At 35.9% G+C, this 16,369-nt stretch overlaps 3 protein-coding genes across 6 annotated transcripts; 1 reads left to right on the top strand and 2 right to left on the bottom strand.

The window, feature by feature from the left end:
* Nucleotides 1-3: 3 nt before the first annotated feature.
* On the bottom strand, nucleotides 4-3,416 carry fgl1b (fibrinogen like 1B). 2 transcript variants are annotated; one of them, XM_058790424.1, is made up of 9 exons: nucleotides 3,281-3,416; nucleotides 2,019-2,156; nucleotides 1,728-1,798; nucleotides 1,392-1,626; nucleotides 913-1,072; nucleotides 704-801; nucleotides 542-630; nucleotides 277-467; nucleotides 4-187 (listed from the first exon to the last, which is right to left on the bottom strand). In XM_058790424.1, exons 3-9 carry the CDS (start codon nucleotides 1,782-1,784, stop codon nucleotides 4-6), a joined length of 1,014 nt encoding a protein of 337 aa, XP_058646407.1. In that variant the 5' UTR covers nucleotides 1,785-1,798; nucleotides 2,019-2,156; nucleotides 3,281-3,416. The 2 variants fall into 2 exon arrangements, with proteins under 2 accessions (XP_058646407.1, XP_058646408.1); XM_058790425.1 differs by having other exon boundaries at nucleotides 2,037-2,156.
* tpte (transmembrane phosphatase with tensin homology) lies at nucleotides 2,859-9,516 on the top strand. Of its 3 annotated transcripts, none has more exons than XM_058790411.1 (20): nucleotides 2,859-3,462; nucleotides 3,654-3,695; nucleotides 3,916-3,992; nucleotides 4,178-4,255; nucleotides 4,341-4,388; nucleotides 4,545-4,706; nucleotides 5,073-5,192; nucleotides 5,285-5,384; nucleotides 6,360-6,423; nucleotides 6,605-6,669; nucleotides 6,757-6,817; nucleotides 6,933-7,014; nucleotides 7,110-7,198; nucleotides 7,279-7,340; nucleotides 7,423-7,503; nucleotides 7,599-7,704; nucleotides 8,662-8,759; nucleotides 8,880-8,975; nucleotides 9,078-9,148; nucleotides 9,240-9,516. In XM_058790411.1, the coding sequence occupies exons 3-20, from the start codon at nucleotides 3,943-3,945 to the stop codon at nucleotides 9,340-9,342; spliced, it is 1,536 nt and encodes a 511-aa protein (XP_058646394.1). In that variant the 5' UTR covers nucleotides 2,859-3,462; nucleotides 3,654-3,695; nucleotides 3,916-3,942; the 3' UTR covers nucleotides 9,343-9,516. The 3 variants fall into 3 exon arrangements, with proteins under 3 accessions (XP_058646394.1, XP_058646392.1, XP_058646393.1); XM_058790409.1 differs by having other exon boundaries at nucleotides 3,554-3,695; XM_058790410.1 differs by having other exon boundaries at nucleotides 2,859-3,695.
* A 1,231-nt stretch (nucleotides 9,517-10,747) lies between these two features.
* Nucleotides 10,748-15,931, bottom strand: smpd1 (sphingomyelin phosphodiesterase 1). Its single transcript, XM_058790406.1, has 6 exons — nucleotides 15,441-15,931; nucleotides 14,012-14,787; nucleotides 13,207-13,378; nucleotides 12,647-12,723; nucleotides 12,180-12,325; nucleotides 10,748-11,802 (listed from the first exon to the last, which is right to left on the bottom strand). Exons 1-6 carry the CDS (start codon nucleotides 15,663-15,665, stop codon nucleotides 11,405-11,407), a joined length of 1,794 nt encoding a protein of 597 aa, XP_058646389.1. The 5' UTR covers nucleotides 15,666-15,931; the 3' UTR covers nucleotides 10,748-11,404.
* Nucleotides 15,932-16,369: the final 438 nt, after the last annotated feature.

Genomic DNA, 16,369 nt, shown 5'->3' with positions numbered 1-16,369 from the left:
GTGCTACTCAATAGGTCCTATTCCGCTCCCTAAGTTGTCCATGTAGGAGCTGGGCCGGACCTTCATGGCTGTGCGTCTGAGAGAGTACCACAGTCCTCTCCAGGTGCCCCAGACCACACCATTATCATGCTTGGCTTTGTACTCTCCACCTCTGTAAAATCTCCCATTAAGATTGGCAGCATGACACCTGTAAGTATGCAACAGGTAACATAAAATTTGGTGTTTAGTATACAAAACAATCTGTGATCATAAAGTCCAGAAAGCCCTCAGCATCACCTGTTATACCACCAGCCCCCCCTGTTCTCAACAGCACAGTTTCCCTGCAGATAGCGATCGTGATCCTGGTCCTGGGTGCTGAATTGCATGCCGTTATGAGAGGCTGACCACTGCTCCACCATATTGGCCCCTCCGGACAGGGCATCTCCTGCCTGACCACTGTACATCCCGTAGTGCAGCCTGTACTTATCCTGAGGATAGATGAGGAATGATGTGAGCAAAGAGGAATTTGATGGAATAGGAGACATTAAAGTGTTAACCATACCTTTTCATCTGACACTCTGAAGTTGTCATACATTGCATAGGATCTCTCTCCTTTCCAGTCCGTCAGTTCAATTTTCATCACATTTTCACCTACAGAGGTGAATTTTAATTGTGTTATTGTAGAGTAGAAAAGCAGAGTGATCAGCTTGTATACCAATCTTACCATCATTAAGCAGGGTATGAATATGATCATTCCCAAGCCAGAATTCATCTTTGCTTGACTGAAAATCACCAAATCCAGTTTTATAATCTTCCCACTTTCTGTGAATAGAAATGGCAATTTGATCATACTGATCTTTATGTGGGTCTGAATGTAAGAATGTAAACTTTACGCAAAAATATTGATAATTAGTACAAAGACATTAGACTTACCTGTCAAAATCAAGTTTCCCATTGATTCGTTTCTGAATCACAGTCCAGCCCCCACCATCTTCCATGTCACAGTAGACAAGGAATGGTTCAACTGAGAGTTTGGGTTTAATCCTGTAGAATCCGCTCCCTGGTTTTAGTCTGTCATACAACTCAGAACAATCTAACAGACATAAATTACAGAAAAGAAAAAAAAACATTCTGTTATTTTGAAGTACTCTGTTTTATCACAAATGTACTTTTCTTTCCCTTCTGTATGTCAGTTTAACCCCAGCAATAACACAGTTTAAATTCAAGAAATACAATAAAATATAAAACTTAAAACAGACTTGAGACCCCAGACAGATATTTAAAAAAAAACTTAATATACAGATTTTAAAACATTTCAAAATTTGTTCATAATCAATTCTCATAAAATAATGAAAAGGTTTAACTGCAAATTAACAACGTGCACAGGTTTCTTATAAAAGTATAAACATTACCTTTGTCGTGAACTAATAATGAACCTCCAAAACTTGGCAGGGTGGGTAAAGGTTCAGTGTTGTTTTCAGGGGTCGTCTTGAGTTCCAGTGATAGTTCCAGGTTGGGAACCAGCTTGAAGCGTCGGTGATTACGCAGATGCATAACTTTCCATTCCCCAATCAGCAATTTATTATTCAGCGTATGAATCTCTTCCTTCAGCTTCAACACTTCAGATATTTGGCATTCTTCCCCTGCCTCAATAAACCAAAGACAACATTATTCTTCTGTTTGTGGTTCTTTTTCTATAGGCTGTTATTCTAATGTGTAGATATTGTAGAACGTCTGGTCAAACTTACTGAGATTTGAAGAAATGTGAGAGCATGAAACACCAAGATAAACACCAGCTGTGACATGACTATCTGATATTCTTTACATGAAAGTGGAGAAATGTGTTAATCTTGTCCAAGAATAAAAACACATAAAATGTAGCAAACATAAGCTTCCATTTAATCTGCATTCAACACATAATGTTTTGAAATACAAGCATTTAAAATGTTTAAATGCAAGTAAGTAGAAAAATAAGCAATGTAGTCATTATTTGTAAAAAGATATCAATAGGTTAATATTAAATATAAACCTATACTTACAGAACACGGTGTTCTTACCCTTCTCCAGATTAAGTGTCAATGAAATGCCCTCCAGACTTTCATTTCTAAAATTTATAGGCACTGCTGGTTCCGCATGGTCCACATTAGTCTGTCCACTGGGTCAGAAAGTTGCTTCATCTTCCCCCATTCCACACATACCAGAGGCAACAACGTAAAATTGTTTTCTTTATAATTTATGTGGTATTTCTGTTCCACATAAAACACACTAAACCTTTAATATTATGATTAGCAATATAGTGAGTAGGCTAACACCATCCCTACTGAATACTTAGGAGAGGCAGCTAAATAATACCTTTTCGTCTTTAGATAAAAAATTTCTATATGCTACTTTTGACCCTAGACCACAAAACCAGTCTTAAGTCGCGCAGGTATATTTTTAGCAATAGCCAGAATACACTGTATGGGTGAAAATTATCGATTTTCTTTTATGCCAAAAAATCATTAGTATATTAAGATCATGTTCCATGAAGATATTATGTAAATAGACTATATCAAAACGTAATTTCTGATATGTATTGCTAAAAATTTCATTTGGACAACTTTAAAGGCGATTTTCTCAATAATTTGATGAGGGCCTATAATTGTCTTTTTTTTTTTTGGGCTTGATTCCAGATTTTCAAATTGCATATCAGACAAATATTATCCTATCCTAACAAACCACAATACATCAACGGGAAGCTTATTTTATTATTTTCAGCTTTCAGATGATGTATAAATCTCAGTTTCAAAAAATTGACCCTTGTGACTGGTTTTGTGGTCCAGGTTCTACACAGAAAACAAATACTAACGTGTTTGGAAAGGCGTGAGGAAATTAAGTAGCCTAAAGAATTGTATTTTTGCGTGAATTGCTCATTTAATTCTGACGACTTTTAGATTTTATTCAAATCATTACTTCGTTCTTTTACGAAGTAGTTTTCACAAAAAAGGTCTCCACAAGGATTTACAATTACTGAGGAGATTATTTGGCCCCTAAAAAAACATAATAGCCTACAAACTTGTATGGCGCGTGCGCGCGGAAACGCACTTTAATTACAACCATATTTCATTAATACTACGAAGTATAATACCTCAGTGAATTTAAGGACCGCATTTGTTTTATTATCACCACTCGCCATACTTATTTTGTGTGTATGTTAACTTAAGCGCACGAGGAAGTTAAAAACCGCTACGTCTGCAGTAGGAGTGAAGGGGGCGGCGTGAATGTGGTTGTGGATGGAAGACATAAGAAAACTACTGCAAACCTTTGAACCTCCTTCCTTTGTTATCACAAAAAATCACGGGACAGTCACCGCTCGTAAAGACAGTCATGGAGACCTGACACAGAAAGAGGGTTTGAGGAACATGTGATTGTTCAGAGAGCAGAAAAGCTGCGAGTCGAGCAAAGGGAAGGGAAACTGTTTTTCCCGGATGCGCTTTCTGACTGGTTTGTATCGGTTTTCCCAAAGCTGGCATTCCTTTGCTATGATCTTGTTCAGACTGAAACAAATAATTTCTTGTTATATTTCTTTATGCAGATATTTAAGGGCTTCATTCTTGATTTCGAAACTTTATGGTGCTGACAATTTTCGGGATCAGTAATCCATATTAATCAGAAAATCTTTTAATCCACCTCAGAAACCTTGAATTTGGGGGTCTCTGAGGATTTATTGGTCTAAAGTAAGTACATCTTTTGTCATGTTTTGGTTTGATAGACCTAATTCTGCTTTATTTTTCAATGTTGTTTGATTGATAACTCATTAATAGATTCATTTGTGTTTGTAAGAGTGCAGCATCTGTTTGTATTTGATAAACTCATGATAAAATTATTTAATATAAGAGTCTATATGCTATCTTTACGGAAACTGCAGTTTATTTTTATTTATTTAATTTTTCCCAGAGAGAAACTCAAAATTTTCCTGTAAAAATGACATCTGTGCATTTCAACCCTGGGTTGGATTCAAAGGAAGTTAATAGGTAAGTGAATAACATTCTGTTGAAGTTACTAACACTTCACATGCATAATGACCTTTACTCCCCCAACTTTAAGTAATTCAGCTCTACTCCCAGAAGAATTACGTTTAACAAATGACTCCGTCTGATGTTTTGTAAGCTTTACGTTTTTAAAATGATGCATCTTTTATCCATGTATGTTGGAGCAGTAATGGGGTGAAAGAGGAGGCAGAGGTGCGGATCGATGATGGAAAGGAAGAAACTGAGGACCCAGACACCATGTACCAGTAAGTAAGCTTAAAATTTGTTGACATTGTGATGTTGTGAGATTTATATTCTTATGTCTCATACTGCATTTGATTTGTTTTGCAGTCATGTCCGTAAAACTATAGCTCCTTTTGTGATGTCTTTTGGTTTTCGGTGAGTGGGATCATTTCATTTCAGAATGTCATAAAAAGAGGCTCATAGGACCTATAAAATCCAATAAAAGTGGTAGGACCTATAAGGTCCAATAAAAGTAGATTTTAGACTATGTTTGTGTGATTTATAATAGGTTGCTTCTCTTCTTGTTTGCAGTGTTTTTGGCCTGGTACTGATCATTGTGGATATTGTTCTGGTCATTGTGGACTTGTCCCTTTCCAACGGTAGTGACGATGTTAGAAGTGCAATGGAGGCCGTTTCTCTTGTCATCTCCTTCTTTTTCCTCATTGATGTACTGCTCCGTGTATATGTGGAAGGGTTAGTAGTTTTTCAAAGTAATTTTGCTAATTTAGTTTTTTGTCTTGCATCACATTTGAACATAATTAACAAAAACGCTTTAGACTGACTGACAGTAACCAATAGTGTTGTGTAACCAATGACGAGTTGCTCATGATAGGAAATTATCTGCAGGAAACACATTTCCGGTTTGTTTTTCCACTCTGGACCAGTTTCCTAGAACTCAAGCACAAAAATAAGTTAAATGGTCCACAAGCTCTGCAATAATATTGGTAATATACAGTATGAGCATTATCAAAAGCTGGTGCAAAGATATTATTTTACATGTGCAGGATCTGTTCCTTAGCAATTTCTGATCAACCATTCTTAAATCATCTTCTTTTTCAGATTCAAAGTGTATTTCAGCTCAAAACTGAATATAGTAGATGCTTCTATTGTGGTCGTTACCCTGGTGGTCACCATGATCTACACATTCACCGATCTCTCCGGAGCTAGCCTGATTCCCAGGTACAGCAGATTTAACAGAACACATTCTCAACATGCTCACATTTCACCCAATATTATAGAAGTATAATGATATTAAAATGGTGTGTTTGCAGGTTGGTCACTTTCCTGAGATCTCTGAGGATTTTGATTCTGGTACGTGTCTTCAGACTGGCCTCTCAGAAGAAAGAGCTTGAGAAGGTCACCAGGAGAATGGTGAGTGACTTAAACACCAAGAAATTGTTGTTCGTCACAGTTTGTGGTGTGGTCATTATAATAACTGTGATTGTGTCTCTTTAGCCAATTAGGTAATGAGTGGGATTTCTGGCATCTCTGCTGGCAGAGAATGAATTTTGCTTTTTTTAATAACCACGTCTGCTGTTTTTGTTCAGACAAAGTGAAAATCGAGCCGTATTTTTTATGTTTTGAAAGTGAACTTGTGAATCGACAAGATAATGCATTATAAAAATATGAACAATTAAAATAGTAAAATATATTTAGATGTTATTTAATTAATATAATAATTGATTGATACTAGTTGTTTAATTATAATAATCGATACTTCTGACTCAACTTTTTTCTTAAAAATGGTTTAAAGGCTGAAATGTGAAGTTTATCATTTCATAAAACTTCTTGTTGTTGTTGAAAACCTGTATCTGAACTGTAAATCATGCTTTTTTCCATCATTTTACAGTTCAAAATGTTACCATAGACACTGCTTAACCCTTCTCATACAGTATTAATTTTATTTGTGCAGGTCTTAAAAAAGCTCTTAAAAAGTCTTAAATTTGAGCTTAAACATCCTGCAGATACCCTTTTTCAATCTGTTTGTGTTTCAAAGACGCATGAGCTCACAAAGGCTTCATGCGTTTGATCAAAAATACAGTAAAAAGGGCAATATTGTGAAATTATTCAAAAAAAAAAAAAATATATATATATTAAAAAAATCTTTTTTTATATCCAAACTTTTGACTGCAATGTATGTACTTTTCATTCTTTTAAACTTTAATCCATTTTTAAACTTTTATTTCTGTTCCTTATTTAGTTTTTAGTCTCCTATTTAGTCTTTTTCTTTTCTTTTGTTTATATGTTCTTAAACATATGTTCTTTCACATGTCTCACTCTCATGTAAAGCGTTTTATGTTGTATGAAATTGCTATATAAATAAACTTGATCTAATAATTTTCATAGGTGTCCGAGAACAAAAGACGGTACCAAAAAGATGGATTTGATCTGGACCTCACTTATGTCACAGGTTTGATTTACTATTTGTAGTAGTTGGCAGAAAAATAGCCATTTCATTTCGTCTTCATGTTTTTCTCTTTAATTTTGCACCAGGTGTATCATTTTAAATTCATTTAAAACATTATTAACAACATCAAAATTAATGAATTTGCAAACCAAAGTGATTCATCATTGATCTTCTGTCTCTTCAGAAAGAGTCATTGCCATGTCTTTTCCATCCTCTGGGAAGCAGGCGCTCTATAGGAACCCAATCAAAGTAAGATACATAGTAGTAGTTTACATTTTAATAGTTCAGAAAACATTGCAAAAATTGTATGATAAATACATAAATGACACATTTCAGGAGGTCGCTAGATTCCTGGACACCAAACATCTGGATCATTACAAGGTGTTTAACCTCTGTAGTAAGTAGACGATTCTCTTTATGATTTCTATCAGATTATTTTACCTCAATTGCCCGTACAGATCACTTCTAAAAGAAATGATAAAGAAGGTGGCTAATCCGACATCTTGTTTCAGGTGAGAAGGGTTACGATCCAAAGTTCTTTCACTATAGAGTGGAGCGTGTTATGATAGATGACCATAACGTGCCGTCACTTGAGTAAGTGTGCTGTCACCTCAACTGAACATCAAAATATGAATTTTTAGCAAGGTTTGAGGCTTGATTGGAGCTCTGTTTGTTATTAATGCTGTCAGAGATATGCTGCGGTACACGGCCTGTGTTAGAGAGTGGATGGCGGCAGACTCCAGAAATGTGATCGCCATCCATTGCAAAGGAGGAAAAGGTCTGTCGTTTTGTCAGTGTTGTTTGTGAATACAGGCTGTCTGAAGTGTGTAATGGTTGGGGTTTTTTTTCTTTCAACAGGGCGGACTGGGACTTTGGTGTGCACGTGGCTCATTGACAGCGATCAGTTTGAGAGTGCGCAGGTATAGTCTGCTCATCCATGTTTACATTTAGAGCCTTTCTCATCTAAGAATGAGTTACATTTTTCTTTAAACCATCTTACAGGAGAGTTTGGACTACTTTGGGGAGAGACGGACTGATAAAAATATGAGTTCGAAGTTCCAGGGTGTTGAAACTCCCTCACAGGTGTGTGTGATACCGTATTGGAAGTCATCAGTGAGCAGTGAATGCATGTAGTCTTTTTTTTTTTTTTATTGATAAAGTTTGTTTCGCGCTTGCAGAGTAGGTACGTCGGTTATTATGAGATCATGAAGAACCAGTACAACCGTCAGCTACCACCTCAGAAGAGCCTGAAAATAAAGAGCATTCGAATCCACTCCATCGCAGGTAAGACCCAGCCTGTAGTCACTTATTATAAATACGATTATTATAAATATATTACTTGTATTAATATATACATGAGAAATAAAATATTTAGATATTGAATATGAAAAAAGTAATATATGTGACCCTGGACCATAAAACCAGTCATAAGTAGCATGGGTATATTTGTAGCAATAGCCAACAATACATTGTATGGGTCAAAATTACCGATATTTTTTTTTTTTTTTTAGTTAATGCCAAAAATCAATAGGATATTAAGTAAAGATGATGTTCCATGAATATATTTTCCTACAGTAAATATGTCAAAACTTCATTTTTGATTAGTAAATGCATTGCTAAGAACTTAATTTGGACAACTTTAAAGGCGATTTTCAAATAGTTGTATCTCTCCCAAATATTGTCCTATTCTAACAAACAATACATCAATGGAAAACTTATTTATTCCGCTTTCAAATTCTCATTTGAATCAGATTTTCAAAAAAACAAAAAAAACAAATCTGGTTTTGTGGTCTAGGGTCACATATAGAACTATATATATATATATATATATATATATATATTAGTTCATACAGTACATTTGAAATACATGTAATATCCATGCATATTTATTTTATATTCATATTGAATAATATATTAAAAAATGTATGATTAAAAAAAAATAATAATAATAATAATAATATAGGTAATACATATTACCTAATAATTATATATATATATTTTACAAATTATATGGACAAAATATATTTTATATACAAATTATATTTTACAATATATTGAATATATATTGAATGTGAAATAATGTTGCATATATTCATACTGAATTATATATTTAATATTAAAATGTATTTTCATGCAACTTAATATTTAGTAACAAATTTTCACTTTAAGTAAACCAAGGAAAAACTATGGTAGATTGTATGGGAGCAGTGTAATTTTCCTGTGGCTGTGGTTGTTGTTCAGGTGTAGGGAAGGGGAACGGGAGCGACCTGAAGGTGAAGATCATAGTGAAGCGAGAGCTCGTCTTCCAGTGTGTTTGTGCCAAACAGGAGAACTGTGCGGTATGTGTCTAAATATAATAAGGGCAAAGCAAGCAATTTTACTACTGCCGTACCATTAGCACATTACTATGTAGCTACATTCCACGTCAATCTGATCGTCCTGTCATTTTTTTTTTCCAGGTGTTTCCTGACACTGGTAACAATGCGGTGGTCATCAGTTTACAGGAAGGGCCTGTTGTGACTGGAGATGTGAAGGTCATGTTTGAGTCCAGTGCTGTAAGTCTCCACTATTTTAGTATTTAATTGACCCATGTATTTATGAAGAAAGTTTAAATGAGGTTCGCTGTTGCTTGAACTTCCTTTTTTCTCTCTCTCCAGGGTTTGCCAAAGGGTTACGAGGACTGTCCTTTCTATTTCTGGTTTAACACCTCTTTTGTTGAGAACAACAGGTGGGTTTTTTGTTTTTTTTTTGTCAGTAGTTTTGGAAGTTTTTTTTCTCTTCTGAGAGTTGAAATCTTTGTGTTGTTGTTTGTTTTGTAGCTTGTATCTCTCGAGGGAGGAGCTGGACAATCCACACAAATCAAAGACCTGGGACATCTATAAGGAGGACTTTGGCGTGACGTTGTATTTCACAGACCCTTGAGAAGAAAATTCTCTGACTGGATATTGTTTACTATTTTAGTCCTTTTGTATAAGTAGATATATCTCTTGAGGTATACTTACGATAAGCTGCAAACTGAAGCCAGTGTAAACACTCCACATAAACCTACAGATATATAAGATTTGAATGTGTAATAAATGTTTTCATTTCATTGTATTTCCATGGTTGTTTTTGTGTAAAAAAAATATATATATATATATATATATTAGAAATTCTTTTGTTTTTGTTCTTGTACTGTGGTTCTGTTTATCTTTGGCAGCAGTTAAAATTATTCTGTGAAGGAAATGATTCAAAAAAGTATTTACATATCAAACACCTGCTTCCATGGAAAATATGCATTTAAGTATTTCTTGAGTACATACTGTCATCAGGCATAATCTACTGACTCCTAGTGGTTCTGTCCTGCACTGTGTCACATTTGACATGAGTGGGATGCTTTATAGCAGGGGTGTCAAACTCAGTTCCTGGAGGGCCCCGAAGCCCTGCAGAGTTTTGTTCCAGCCCTCCTCCAACACACAAACCATCTAGTTTTCAAATAAGCCTGAATGACTTGATTAGATGGATCAGGTGTGTTTAATTAGGGTTGCATCTAAACTCTGCAGGGCTCCGGCCCTCCAGGAACTGAGTTTAACACCCCTGCTTTATAGGTTTCACTGAATACATTTATTTTCAGCTAACTCGTTCCTAGAATGTTGTTCTTTTCCTCAATATTCAAATAGAAAAGAATCCTTTCTGGTTTAAGTTCTGAATTCTTTAGAATATTTATATTCGATGAAACTGAGTAACAGAGGTCAACTCTGTATTTGTAAATTGAATGCCATATCTTGCAGTTGGGTTCAATTAATTCAAAAGGAGGAGACTTGATTAAATATACGCAACACTACCATTTAAAAGATTAGCATTTTGATTTTTTTTATGCATTTTTAGATTTTTTTCTCAAGACATATGCTCACCAATGCTGTATTTATTTGATCAAAAACACAGTTAAAAAAAAGGAATATTAAATAATTACAAAATAACTTTTCTATTTGAATATACTATAAAATGTAATTTATTCCTGAGATGAAAGCAGAATTTTCAGCATCATTACGCCAGTCTTCAGTGTCATGTGATCCTTCAGAAAGCATTCTGATATGATTTGATACCTAAAAAATATATATTTCATTTATTTCTCTTTTTTTTCTTAAATTGAAAACAGTTGTACTCAATTTTGTGGAATCTGCAATACATTTTTTTCCCAGAATTATTTTATTAAAGTTCAAAGGAATAGCATTGATTTGGAACAGAAATAATTAACATGGCACTTCTGATTCATTTAATGCATAGTTGCTCAATAGTTGACTTTTTCCAACAACATTACGGCACAAGGCTTAAGTCCATAAACAAATCACCTTGCAAAATAATTATTTATTGAGCAGGAAGACCTTCAGACAATCCATTTCGACATTCATAAAATCCCACAAGAATTGCAAAATCATTTTTAGTTCACACAGAGAAACAATCACATGATCATCTTTTCATCATTGCATAAGCAATTAAAACAAGTTTAACGACTTGTGGTTGAATCAAACCATTTTCTTTTATAACAGGCCTTCAATGGGCTCCAGTGTGCAAACTACAGGTCAATGCAGGAAGTGATAACAAAACACTTCTAAAGTGACAGACCACAATCCGATCAAGAGTGACGTAAATCACACTGAACCACATGAGTGAGAATGAAGACTGAGATGTTTGAGCAGTTGTGGTTTTTATGAGGCACTAAGACACCACATGATTCAGTGAAGTCACAACCTGTTCCACTTTCAACCAGTAATACTTCACTTTGGTTCTCTGCTCTAAAGGCCACATCTTTACAAGAACTGCGGATTTTGAACCCCATCTTGGCCAGACACCTTACAGCTTTTAATACCAACAATGTCTATAACAAGTCAGCTTTTGACGATCTCAAGTAGAAACGTAACATACTACAAAAAGAAGTTCAAATGAAAGTTTCTGTGACGTTGGTGTGGTATTAAACCCATTAGAACTCGAGTTTCAGATTTCCTCAACACATTGTCTTCTTAACAGAGTGTTTATCTCCGTGTAGGACGTCACACTGTGTTAGAAGGTCGTATCGTCCGCTGTGCAGAAGGCAGATTAGTGATGTCTTGCAAGTGTCTGTGCAGGGTTTTGAGACGTGGCCTTTATGAAAGAGGTACCAGAAGCGCTGGAAGACATGGTCATCATTCTTCATGACTTTGATCAAAGCGTCCATGTCTGATGGGAAGAGTGTGGACAAACCGTAGGCCTCAGACGCGCGGTACAGTAAGGTCCAGGACGGGTTGGGGTCAGGTTTTGAGGGCTGGTTGTTGGCCAGAGTTAGGTTAAGAATAAAAGTCTCGTGATCCAAAACCATGCGACTGCTGCCTGGATAGTTTCCATCCATGTAATATACGCGATATCCTGATCATAAAAAAAAACAACAAAAAAAAACATAGTAATAAGCCACGATTTTGTGTGAATAACTAAATGCTAAAATAAAAAAAATTAATAAAATTAAACACTAAAATAAAATGTAACGACTACATAAAACAATGATAAAATTTAAAATAAAATGAATAACTACATGGTTAAAAAAAAAAAAAAAGTAATAAAATTAATTTAAAAAATATTTTGTAGAAAGCACTATACAATTAATTATTTTATGAATAAAGAACAGAATTTAATTGAAACTTTATAACATTAAAAGTCTTTGCACAGCAAGTCCAAAATTCTCATCTGAAATTTTCAATTAAATTAAAAAATAAAATATCTATGAACTAATATGGTACAGGGAGTACCTGGGTTCAGGTTAACATAAGTGGTCACACTTGGGGCGATGAAAGCCACACTTAGTGGACGGGTCAATGTATCTTCATCATAGAACATCTGAAACTCATCAACATGCGTGTGCCCAAAAAACTGACCAGTTATGGTGCTTTCATATCTGTAAAATGAAAGAGAATTATAGAGGAAGGAACCAGACTGCTTGCTAAAGTGAACCATTAACCACTGCATTACATACACCTCCCAGTACATATGGCAAATGGCAAATACAATTATCTCAAAGCCCGGTAGTTACAGTCAACATGACCCATTTTTGCAACTGTATGACAATTGTGATCATAAAAGACACTGTGGAGCGGTCATAAACCTTTAGTGCAGTCACGCAGTTGTGTTGATTCAGCCACGGGTTACAACAGATGAAAGTGAACTCTTGTGTACGGCAGGACGGCCCATACTGTGTGTTCACAGAAAAGTGACTGACCTGTTCACTATATGATAGTAATTCCAACTCCAACTCTTCAAGCAGAGTCCCGGGGGGATGTGACCGATGATGTGGACCTGAGAGAGATCAGCAGAAACAGACCTTTGGTTAGATCTGGTTATTAAAAACTAAACGGAACTAAAAAACAAAACAAAACAAAAAAACACCAAAACCCCAAACAACAAAAATTCAAGATAAAAAAATTTTTGGTTTTGCTTTGAGAAAAATCAAAGAATTGTGGACCCTCTTATAAAATAATTTGAGTAACATTTAGTAGTAGAAGGATCATTGGTATCTAATATATAATGTCCAAATACAAACAAACGTGCAACAGCAAAATTGCAAGTCAAAAACTGAAATGGTCACACATCCGCTTCTAGCTGGTCTGACTCGTGATCAGTTGCCTGGATGTTTAAACACCTCTAACCCACAAACACTAACATTGCTACTTGTTAAACTGCTGCAGCGAGCAAAAGGCTTCAACATCGTTGTTTGTTTTCTTATGTTCTTAATACAAAATAAGAGGTTTTCAGTTTTCTCTGATGTTTGTAAACTAGTACCTTCTCTCCCTTGTTCTCTGACTCTTGTAGTATATTAATGAGCCACTGGAGCTGACCCGCCGGGTCTGTGGAGTTCACCATCAGCCAGTAGTTCTCTCGTGCACAGAAGTTCATGTTCAAGGACACCACCCTTAAACCACGCTCAACTTCAACAGTGTAAAACCCTCCACGCCTAGAGAAGACAAAACACTTTATATATAAATAAAGTGCATGTTGACGATAATAATAATAATAATAATAATAATAATAATAATAATAATGATAGGAATAATAAAATAATAAATAAATTATATAGTAGCAAAACCACCACAACAACAACATGTTAAAGAGGACATAGATGTCTAAATAGCCACATTATATTATATTACAAAAAACAATATAAACAAACATAAATAAATAAATGGTTACATCAAAAACAACAACTTTAAAATTAGATGCATTCCAGGAGGCAAAAATATCAAAATTGCCACGTGTGTTAAGTAAATAAGTAAATAAATAAATTATGATTATTATTATTATTATTATTATTATTATCATCATCATCATCAACAAATAAGATACATATCAAATATATAATAAATAAAATTCATAAAAATAATTCAATTAGATAAAAATAACTTGCAATAACAATAATATCATGATATTATATTACAAATAAAAATAATAAAATGTAACTAACAACAACAAGAAGAATAAGAAGAATAATTTGTGTATTTATCAGTGACAATACTCCAAAATGTGATGTTAATTAATGTGACAGATTTAGCCAAAATAACTTGGAAAGTCTTTTTCATCAGTACTTTACCGTATCGTCTCGAGGGCTTCCTTTGGCAGCCAGGGTGCCCACTCCTCAGCCATGGTGTCATAAAGCCAGCGGGACGACCGATTCCCATGTATAAACGGAGGAGGGAAACTATTCACCGGAGTGCTCTCGTGATTCCCAACCGCTGGGTAAACGGTTACATTAGGCCCCAGGTGTTTGTGTATGAGTCTAGTGATGGTGACGAGCTCGTTCAGCTGTTGTGCCCGGGTCTGAGACCAGATGTTGTGTGCTGGAATGTCTCCTGTCCAGTAAACCCAATCCCATGGGCCAGATTTGGCTACGTTTTGGAGAAGGTTCTCCACTGTGCGCAAAGGCAGGTCACAATCGCCATACGTGCCCCAGTATCCGGCTCCAGTGTGCTTCCAACTGGCCCTTCCAGAGTCATTTCGACAGCACAGTGGCATCTTACAGTCCACAAGACTGCCTTCGGCGTACTCCGCATCCCAGTGGATATCCGTGAGGAAGAGGATTCGGCTCTGTGGAGAGCCCGGTTTGGGAGGGGTGGGCGGTTTAACTGGGGGCTTGGGGACCCGCGGCAGCGACACATTCCAGGGGGCATAAATATCAAAATGGCCACACGTAGGTCCAACCAGTACAGCGCAAGCCTCCGAGGGCCAGAGGAAGGACTCCTGGAGCGCACGGATGACATCATCTCGGAAGAGCTCAGTGATTTCTCGGCATACTTGCGCCTCGGCCAGATGCAGTCGAACACAGGCTTCTCCTAAAGCACGCGCCACACGCTCCATGTTTGAGTCACTCTGTTAACAAAGATTTAGGTTTAAGCATAAAAAAATAACAAATAAATAAAAAAATCTAAATGATAGAATACATACATATAAAATTATATAATATAAATTCAGATATTATATAAAAAATGTAATATATTCAATAATTTGTATATCTAGAAAACTAGTATATTGACAAAAGGTATACAATAACAAATACATTATAATATTTAAATAAAATACATTAAATTAAAAGCATAGTTACTTAGATTATATTCATGAATGTGTTTATTTAAAATAACAGTTCGCATGTCTAAAAAATTAATAAAATGAATAGTACTACTAATAATTTATATATACTGCAATAAAACACATGAATAAAAAGCATAATTTTCATGTTATACACACTTAAACATGGATATTTTAAAATGATAGTTTGTGTAAATGCTAAATGTATATTTATATGTCTCAGTCTACTACGACAGCATTTTTGGCCACTGTCAGCTCGCACGCGCATATGATGCCAAAAAATGCTGAATAGTTAGGCTGCTCAACAAGTTTAGTCACAGGCTCCATCGTGCTGAGCAAAAGAGACTGAATCAAGTTTACTTTTAACTCTACTAAATAAGGCGAACAGTTATATCAACAGGAAAGCCAGGGGAGTCTAAAATAGACAATTGTCTCACCAGCAGCGCGATGTCAAGCGTGGCGAAGATCGCTTTGCACACCGCGCAAGACATGTTGTGCCAGCTGAACCCGAGCTTAAACCGATCAAACTCCTCCACCAACCTCAGCTGGGGCGAATCTGTTCCTCCCTCGAGAGGGTGTGAGGAACACCACGGCACCGAAAACATTGTCCAGACAATGAAAACAGCGCAGACGGTGGATAAGCACAACACTGGACGCTTCATGCTGGACGCGCGGCGAGCTACACTGCGGTAAACTCACTCAGTCCCTTGTCATAACAAAGTCTCGTGCCGACGGCTCAGGAAACCGTGTTATCCTTGAATATAAGTAGTGTTACGCTTGGGCTGTATGCATGAATAAAACAAGAATCAGAAAAACGCGATTCCGCGTCTCTTTAGGCGGTTACTGAATTGTGTTTTGAAGAGTCCGTCGGTTGTTCGTCTGCTCTGACAGTAACATTGTACCGCGTCCCGGGCGACCTGACCGGGTTATATTGCGTCACCTGACTGATCACGTGACATGCTGACAACGCAGCGGACAAATCACGTGCCCTACCGCTTTGTAAACATGAAAGTAAAGTAACACTTATAATCTTTTATATATTAGAATATAGTACAATTATTCGACGCTTATTCCGTTAAATTGTTCAAAAATACATAAACAGAGAAATTGAAATTAAATTTCTATTTTATAACACAAAAAAGACAGAAATTGTTCTGTTGGCTGTGGAGTCAAGACATTTACAAATATGATTAAAAGATGAATATGAGACAAAACTACAGAATGTCACATTTTATTATTGGGTGATTCAACACATAGATGTTTTACCAGCTCAGAAGATCAGCACTTTTAGAGTTTCATCCCTCTATCTGATGTGAGCGTAAGTATTGGAACAGTTGCCTCACAGGTCTTTCTAAGTGGTCAGCTG

Source organism: Onychostoma macrolepis, chromosome 10, assembly GCF_012432095.1.
Source record: "Onychostoma macrolepis isolate SWU-2019 chromosome 10, ASM1243209v1, whole genome shotgun sequence".
Lineage (NCBI taxonomy): Eukaryota > Metazoa > Chordata > Actinopteri > Cypriniformes > Cyprinidae > Onychostoma > Onychostoma macrolepis.
Note: the sequence above shows the minus strand (reverse complement) of the source record. Positions and strands in the feature narration are given on the sequence as shown.